The sequence below is a fragment of the Hipposideros armiger genome, unplaced genomic scaffold (assembly GCF_001890085.2).
Source record: "Hipposideros armiger isolate ML-2016 unplaced genomic scaffold, ASM189008v1 scaffold_136, whole genome shotgun sequence".
Taxonomy (NCBI): domain Eukaryota; kingdom Metazoa; phylum Chordata; class Mammalia; order Chiroptera; family Hipposideridae; genus Hipposideros; species Hipposideros armiger.
In genome coordinates, this window is record NW_017731486.1 from 917376 (window position 1) to 926325 (window position 8950).

The 8950-nt window shown below is 41.0% G+C and overlaps 1 protein-coding gene across 1 annotated transcript; it reads right to left on the bottom strand.

Annotated features, from left to right (window-relative positions):
* Window positions 1-4186: 4186 nt before the first annotated feature.
* Window positions 4187-7862, bottom strand: TXNDC2 (thioredoxin domain containing 2). Its single transcript, XM_019649943.1, has 3 exons — window positions 7839-7862; window positions 5879-5984; window positions 4187-5580 (listed from the first exon to the last, which is right to left on the bottom strand). The coding sequence occupies exons 1-3, from the start codon at window positions 7860-7862 to the stop codon at window positions 4187-4189; spliced, it is 1524 nt and encodes a 507-aa protein (XP_019505488.1).
* Window positions 7863-8950: the final 1088 nt, after the last annotated feature.

Genomic DNA, 8950 nt, shown 5'->3' on the forward strand with positions numbered 1-8950 from the left:
CCACTGAGAAGGTGACCAATTCTAGGGTAAGACAACTCTTGTGGTTTTTTAGAAAGGTCAGTGGAGATTAGATGCTGTTCTAGAGAGTAATTGTCCTGAGAGCGAGGAAGCATATTTATGAACCACAGTGTGTGCAGGATGGGGGAGGGGACAGTTTAATTTGTTGGATGATTTTCCTTTGGACTATAGGAGAGATCTCTAGGCCCCAGCCTACACTACTGAATGTGAGTTTGAAATACAGAGGCCTAGAAATCTAAATGTTTAACAAGCACCCCATGTGGTTTTTATGATTACTAATTTGAGAGACCCTGATTTAAATAGAATGCCTGAACCACTTTTAGTTTTTTCATCCCCCTCCTGGATGGGAGAGCAGAAGAGAATTCAACAGGCCCTGCATTCCCAAGCATCCAGTCAGCTTGTGGAGGTGTAGGAAGGCAGTGGAAGGCCGTTTGCCCTGGGGTACAAGAGCTTGGTGATAGGCCTATCCATACTCCCAAGATTTATTTCAAGGCAGAAGAATCACTTGGAGAAATGGACCATTGGCCTCACTGCCACCTGAGGCTTTGATATTATGATTTCTTGATATCATAATATCGTGCTTGAAGGCCTATGTTAAACAGATACTGCAGACCCCTCTGGCACAGTCTTCTCTTTGGTCTTTGGATAAGAGCAAAGGAGAGAGGCCCCAGGAGAAAGCAACTGTGCCAACACCTTGTTTTCACTTTTAAGGTTGACTCCATAGAGCTCTGAGGCAGCACTTCCTAGGCACCACCTCCCAGCTTTTCTGATATGTTGCTGGGGCTCCTAAGCTTCCCTTAGAAATTGTTTTCTCTGTGGTGCATCCCCAGAGGATTCTTCAGGCCCGGCCTTTGAGCCTCATCTTAAACTGTTACAGGCTAAATTGTGTCCATCCCAAAATTCATATATTGAAGCCCCAACCCCCAATACCTCAGAATGTGACTATATTTGAAGATAAGGTATTTAAAGAGATGATTAAGCTGAAATGAGACTGTTGGAGTGGGACCTAATCCAATCTGACTGATATCCTCCTAAAAAGAGGAGGTTTGGATGCACAGACACTAAGGATGTGAGCACACAGATGGGGTAACTATGTGAAGACAAAACAGTGAGAAGGCACCATCTACAAGCCAAGGAGAGAGGCTTCAGGGAAAACCAACCCTGCTGACACCTTGATCTTGAAAGTCCAGCCTCCAGAACTCTGAGAAATACATTTCTGTTGCTTAAGTCCTCCAGTCGGTGGTATTTTGTTATGGCAGCCCTAGCAGACTCACACAAAAGCTAAAGTTCACAAAGTTGTCTGCACTTTTGTTATATTGCTAAGGGTTTATAGCAGTCTTAATTCTCATCAGTAGTACCATTTCCCTACATTCTTGCTGGCTGTACTATCAACATCTGGTTGACTTTTGTTTATATTTCCCTGTCTTTCAGTGAATTTTTTTTACTTTTATTACCAATGTATTCTTATTCTAATATGAACAGGCTGAGGGTTTTGCCTATTCCTGATGTAAGTCAGTGAGGAAAGCGAAGCACAACTCTTATTCAAAATGGAACAGGAACAAATCTCAGTGAAAAAGTCAGAGAAAGACCTCTCTACAGAGGGAAAGAACAGCTATATAAATCATTAGTAAACATCCATATATATGAAAATATAAAAGCTACATACTTATACATCTTGAATCTGGAATCTGTTCATTGGAAAATGCTTTATGATTACAGTTTTGGCTTCTATGGAAGATCATTACCAGGAATAGCCATATGAGGTTTTTTTTTCTGAATTATAAGACATATTGTCAAGAATATTATCCATTGTTCAATATTGCAAACTTAAGTTACCAGATGAAAATTTTCACTCAGGAATTTAGTTACAGGGCAGCTTTGACTCCTTTTTCAAATTCTGATGCTTGCTCCTTTCAGGTGTTAATCGAATTTCCCTTTTCTTGCTCCACCTCCCAGTTGCTAAGAAGCTCAGAACAAAATTCGCCACTCAATCAGAGCTATAATATGAGCCCTCAGAGTTGACTTATTATTAATTTTCATGTTCCTAATTTCTTCTTACTAGTTTATTAGGTTTATCATTAACACTTTTTGTAGGTCATTTCAAATATTTTTGAAAAAAAGGTCAAGTATGTACGTTCTTTTGTTTGCTGTTTTTAGGTGGCTGCTTTTAATGGTTCAAATGAAGTCTATGATTGAGATACTAAGGAGAGTCAGGGTAAATACAAGATGCAAGTTGCTGGAGCAGTCCCACTCCTGTAGTTAGCTGAAGAATAGGGATTGCAACTCAACTGGATAAATGAAGCAGCCAGCCAAGATCCTCAGCAGTGGACTCGAGAAAGCATGTCCCATCTAATGAACGTAGCTGCCACTAAGCTCCTAGGATTAGATTAGTTTCTTGAGGTAATGCAAACCTGAATTGCTATATTTTACAATTTTTCAAGAAAAACTATGATTCAATATTTTAAAGGGAATCCTGTTTTTGGAAATGTTGACAACTAGTTCAAATTCTTAGGATGGTGGCTGACAGGGAATAGGGGGAGGCATGAGTTGTTGTTGTTCCATGGGTATAAACTTACAGCTACATAACATGAATTCCCTCTAGGGATTTACTGTACACATAAATTTGTATGATTTGCTGTATGACTATAGTGTCTATAGTTAACAATATGGCACTGAGCACTTAAAAACTTAAGAGGTTAGATCTCATGTTAAGGTCTCTTACCACACACAAAAAAGGAAAGGGACACACAGGGAAATTTCTGAAGGTGATGGGTATGTTAATTACCTTGATTGTGGTAATGATATCATGGGTGTATACATGTGCCAAAACTCATTGAATTGTATACATTGAATATGTGCAATTGTTTGTATACATATTTTTTAAAAACACAAAAACTATAGTAGTCCATGGTTTTGCTTTCCATGATTTCAGTTACCTCAGTCTGAAAATATTAAAAGGAATATTCCAGAAATAAACAATTCACAAGTTTTAAATTGTGAAAACTTAACAATTCATTAAGTTTTTGTTCTAAATAGCATGATGAAATCTTGTGCTGACCTCCTCCATCACACCTGGGATGTGAAATCATCCTTTGTTCTGCCCATTAGTCATCTGGTTATCAGATTGGCTATGCTGGAACACAAGGCGTGTGTTCAAGTAACCCTTATTTCACTTAATAATGGCCCCATAGCACAAGATTCTGGCAATTTGGATATGCCAAAGAGAAGCCTTTGAGTGAAAAGAAGGTGTGTATGTGTAGGAAAAAACATAGTATACATAGGGTTCAGTACTATCTGTGGTTTCAGGTGTCCACTGGGGGTCTTAGAGGGTATCCACTGTGGATAAGATGGTAGACCAAGCCACCATCTGTAGCCCAGACCTGGGCCTTTGGGCTCTGAGACATCTGGGAGCAGGTATCAGAAACTCAGTTACCAGGGGACAAAGCAGGAACTTTGCCACCAGGGAGTTGATGTCACAATGGCACCAAGGAGCACACTGACTTAAACCTGAATAATAAATAAACCTCTTGGCCTGAGAAACCAGAAATTTTGAGCTCTGTTTCAGATTTTGTGAGCACGGATAATAGAAAGAGGCCTGGACTTGAAATCTGGAAACATGGCCTTGGTCTCAGCTCTGCCACCAACGAAAGCCATACAGGGTTGGCAAGCCCATGGAATTCCCCAAGGCTTCGTAGCACTCCCTGCATAAGAAGAAGGTTAGATACAATATGTGAATCTTTCAAATTCTTTATTTCCAAAAGTGTCTTATCAGGAACCCCAAAGTTATGTAAGCATGAGAAAAGAAGCTTCCACTAATCTTTAAATCATGTACTTCTACAGAAGAATTGTCTAAATTTCCAATGTTGCCCCTAACACTAAATGAGCTAAATTTCCAAGGGTGAGTAGAAAAAGAAAAAGTTAAAAAATAGGGGACAGCTTGACTCAATCGCCACCAAAGCAAATTCTAATATCACACTTTCCTATCAACAAAAACATGGTCACAATATACTTTAGTGCTTTGACTTCTTTTTGAAATAGATAGAGTTAATATTTATAACTTACAAATAGGGGCCATTTGGACATATATTTTTGTTATGCCTCTTTTTTGTGAATAGAAAATCATAAGCTATAAACAGCCGACTCTTTACAATGCTTTCAGAATACATGATTACTTTAATTCTGCAATGATTGTTTCAAGTTTTTCCTTAAGGACACCACAAATTTCACCCACCTTTTCTTCTTTTTTATAAAACTGAAAGGTTGGGATACAAATGATCTCAAGGTCTTTCACCAGCTCCTCACACACATCAATGTCCACTTCCAGGAACAGTACATCTTTGTGCTTCACAGACAGGGAACAGAAAAGGGGCTGGATGGTCCTGCAAGGCCCACACCATGTGGCTGAGAAGTCTACAGCCACCAGCCTCTCCCCAGCCTCCTTGAGTGCCAACTCGAAGTCCTCTTTGCTCAGGATCACTTTCACCATATTGACCTCTGAGAGCTCCATTGTTTCTGCTGGGATGTTGCCTTCTATGGGCTGGATGGTTTCTTCTGAGGACTTAGGGGTTTCACCCTCCTTGAGTTGGGTGTTTTTTTCTGAGGTCTTGATAGTGTCTCCCTCCTTGGGCTGGACTGTTTCTTCTGAGGATTTGGGGGTATCATCTTTCTTGGGTGAAATGGCTTTTTCTGAGGACTTGGGGGTGTTGCCCTCCTTGGGCTGGATGGTTTCTTCTGAGGATTTGTGGGTATCACATTCCTTGGGTAAAATGTTTTTTTCTGGACACTTGGGGGTATTGCCCTCCTTGGGCAAAATGGTTTTTGCTGAGAGCTTGGGGATGTCATCCTGCTTAGGTGAAATATTTTTCTCTGAAGACTTGAGGGTGTTGCCCTCCTTGGATGAAACGGTTTTTGCTGAGAGCTTTGGGGTGTCATCCTGCTTGGGCAGGATGGTTTTTTTTGAGGAATTGGGGGTGTCACCCTGCTTGGGTGGGATGGTTTTTTCCTCTGAGGATTTGGAGGCATTACTTTGCTTGGGCAAAAAGGTTTTTGCTGAGAGCATGGGGGTGTCACCCTGCTTAGGCAGGATGGTTTTTTCTGAGGAAATGGGGGTGTCACCCTGCTTTGGTAGGGTAGTTTTTGCTGAAAACTTCAGGATGTCACCCTGCTTGAATGGGATGGTTTTTGCTGAGGAATTGGCAATATCACCCTGCTTGGGAGGGATGGTTTTTGTCGAGGAATTAAGGGTGTTACCCTCTTTAAACAGGATGGTTTTTCCTGTGGACCTGGGGGTGTCCCCTTGCTTGGGTGGGATGTTTTTTGTTGAGAATTTGGGGTTGTCACCTTCCTTGGGCTGCATAGTTCTTGCTGGGGAACTGGAGATGTCACTGCCCTGCTCAGGAAGGAATACGTCCGCAGGCTGTGGGACTTTGGACTCTTCTGCAGGCTTGTGTTGTATGTAGCTGATGTCATGGGCAAAGGCCTTCTCCTGAGTGTGTCCTGGGTCCAAGAACTCTGGGACCAGGAGAGTCACCTGGTTGGTCAGAACCCGTAATAGTGCATTCTCTGAACAAAAACACAAGCAAAATAAAAATGCAAAAACAGAAGTTAAAAAAAATTCTGATCACATACTCCAAGGAAGACTGGTATCATTCTTAGCGCTCACAAATGTAGTCTCATGAATGAAGTATTAATTTGAATAATCACATTCAACATAAGGCCAAGCAGCATGTGATTACATGTATCCTTTATGTATGGTTTTGTTTGTTTTTTTTAACTACAACTTTCTCAGCTTAGTCTGACACTACTGCCTATTCCTTAAGCACATAGGTCCCTTAAGGCAACAGTTTTTCCTCCCTCTTACCATTAGGATCACCTTCATGTGTTTCTGCTTGTTTGTCTGGCCTCATTTCCAGTTCTTCCAGGGCTCCACCTTTATCATTTTCCATTTCCAGTTCTTTGTCTATATTCTACTTCATAGTGAAGATGAGGCTGTACCCTGCAACTTTTTCCAACCTATCCAACCTAACATCATAAAAGAAGTAACATTTTATATTCTTGTAGTACTTACAGATTGCTTTCCCTCTCTGTACTCACAACAGTAATTTTTGAGAGTTTCATGACAACATCGGATATGTTGGCCACACTGAGGCTGTGCCCAGGCCTGATATGCATTCATAGTCATTGTTTCCTATAACACAACAAACCACTGAGGTAAGTACCATTATGACCCCCACTTTATAAATGAGAAAATTGAGCCTTGGAGAAGTTGTGTAGCTCACTCAAAGTCACAAAGCTAGTATGTGTGCAGGTTCCAAGCCCACATTCTGAGTAATGCACTGTGCTGTACTATTTGCCAAATAACCTGTCCAGGGTCGGCTTTAACTCAAGCGGTTACTTCTAATGCAGACTACTAATCCCTAACCAAATAACCTGTCCAGGATGGTAATTTGAAATCAGCTTTCCAACAATTTCCCTCTAGGATTCTGCAGCTCCAGATTTTTCTTTATAACTCACCCACCGTAACCACCTACTAAGTGTCTCCTCCTAACCACATTACCCTCCTCTACAAAGTACCATCCTGTATGAGCTATTTGGGTGGGACTAGATTGTAACACAGAGGAATTCCCTAACTGAGAGGAAGAAGTGAAAAGATCACCCTTTCCATCCCAGTATATGGGAAACTAAGAGAACAGGTGCATACGCTGTCAGACAATTAAGTTTGCGAACTTTCCACCATGCGCATATGTCCTGGCCTCCTCTCTCCAGGTTGAAACCTTAGCATGGATGCAGGTTAGATGTGTTCAGAAGAAAGCTGAAAGCAGAGGAGTATCTCCCTCATGCTCCAACTGGAAGGCCAGGAAGGGCCCACATCTACACAGGTCCCACATCAACATAGCAACAAGGGCCACTAGCAGAGGATTCAACTGGGTTGTTGGGCCTGGAGCAGGTTCCTGGCCTTACAGCCTGCCACACACATGCCAGGAATCTGGAAGCCCTGTATGCCCCAGAGCAGGGCTGTGAAAGGACCAGAGAACCAGTAGAGTCCCCAAAGAACAAAGAAGCCATAGTGTAGGGGATTTGCAACCAGAGGCAAGGACTAGAGGCACAGGGTCAACCAGTAGGTAGCATCATAGTGCCCCAACCCCTAGAGGGGATCAGGGATCCTCAGTAGTCCTCAGTCTAGGAACGCAGTCTGCAGAGGGAGAGGGCCCAGCCACAATTAGTCCACATAGCGTTGTGCACCTGTGTATTATGGAGAAAGGAGAAGAATTGGGAAAATGAGCTGTTACCAGAATTAAATAGTGTGCTTTAGGTTGAAATACCACAAACAGGCAGATTTAATTCCATGTCCCTGTTCCTCACATATCTCCTCAAATCCATTTGCAATAAGGCTCATGGGGAAGAGTAGGTCCATTGAATAAAAGTTTTAAAGTCACGTTATATCTGTACATCTTGATGAAGGTGAGGAACCGTGACCCTGTTACACTTATACTCAGAGATCTGAGTTGTGTTTTAGGTTCAGCAGAGTTTTTCCAATTATTTCTATTCTTCATTCTGCAATTCAGATTCCAAACAACTTGAAATGTTGATACCTCTGCATAATTTTCATTCAACTTGTCATAAAATATTTTTTTCTTTCAGCACAAGTTTATCCCCAAATTGCCCATGAACCCTTATATCCGTTGTGGTTCTGTCAAGAAAACAATCAGCTATTTTAGGCATAGAAAGATTTAGGTAATTATAAAATAGCAGGAAAGACTGCCTTTGGGCAAGATGTCCAGGAATGATTCTAGAAAATTGAACAATGTTGCAGAACTGACCTGCCAGGGAAAATAGGCCTCCATGATATCAGGAAGGTAGGGAATCATAAAGTTACTGCTAGAAATATTGACTTCAAGAACTTTCTGCTATAGATCAATCCAGGACTGAGTCAGCCACCCCACAACTCCCTCTCAGCTCAGAGCTAGAGATGAAGGCTGGAGTTCTGCTCCAGTGTCTCCAACCAGTCCCCACCGCCAGGCCCCTGCAGAAAGGGACAAAGCTGCAAGTCTTCTTCTCATGAAGGATCATCTATTGGTAGAATCAAATTTTCATCCAGAACCTCAGCTGCAAGGGAGTCAAGGGAATGTGGTTTTTAGTTTTCCAGTCTCTACAGTGCAGAAAAGTACACCAGAAGTTGGAGTAAACACTGAATGTAAAGTCATTTCTACTACATACAATGATGACCTGATGGGCTAGTTTTTTATACATCATACTGGCATAATTTTTTGGTTTTATACTTATAATAATAATATATCTTCATGATAGAAAAATTAGAAAACACAGATAAGTAAGAACAAAATAAAAATTACTTATAGCGTCAATCTTCAGGTCTCACCACTATTACTATTGTAAAGTATAATGTTTGTCTTTTATTCATATGTAAACATTTGCAAATGAGATAATTTTCCAAAAGACACTATAGTTGACCCTCAAACAACATGGGTTTGAAACTACATGGATCCACTTATAAGTAGATTTTATTTCCAATAAATGCTATAAATGTATTTTTCTCTTCCTTATGATTTTCTTAATAACATTTTCTTTTTTCTAGCTTACTGTATTGTAAGAATAAAGAATATAATACATATAACATACAAAATATGTGTTAATCGACTATCTGTAAGACTTCCCATCAATAGCAGACTATTAATAGTTACATTTTAGGGGAGTTAAAAGTTATACTCAGGTTTTTTGTTTTCTTTTTTCTTTTTTTTTTTTAGCTGAGCCATCCTGCCACCCGTTGGCAGCTCAGTGGCAGCTCAGCTCGGGCTGGGAATCGAACCAGCGGCCCTGTTGCTCAGAGCTCGCACTCTTGAGTGAGCTCTTAACCAACTGAGCCACTTGGTCAGCCCCATATACTCAGATTTTTAACTGTACAGGTAGGTTGGTG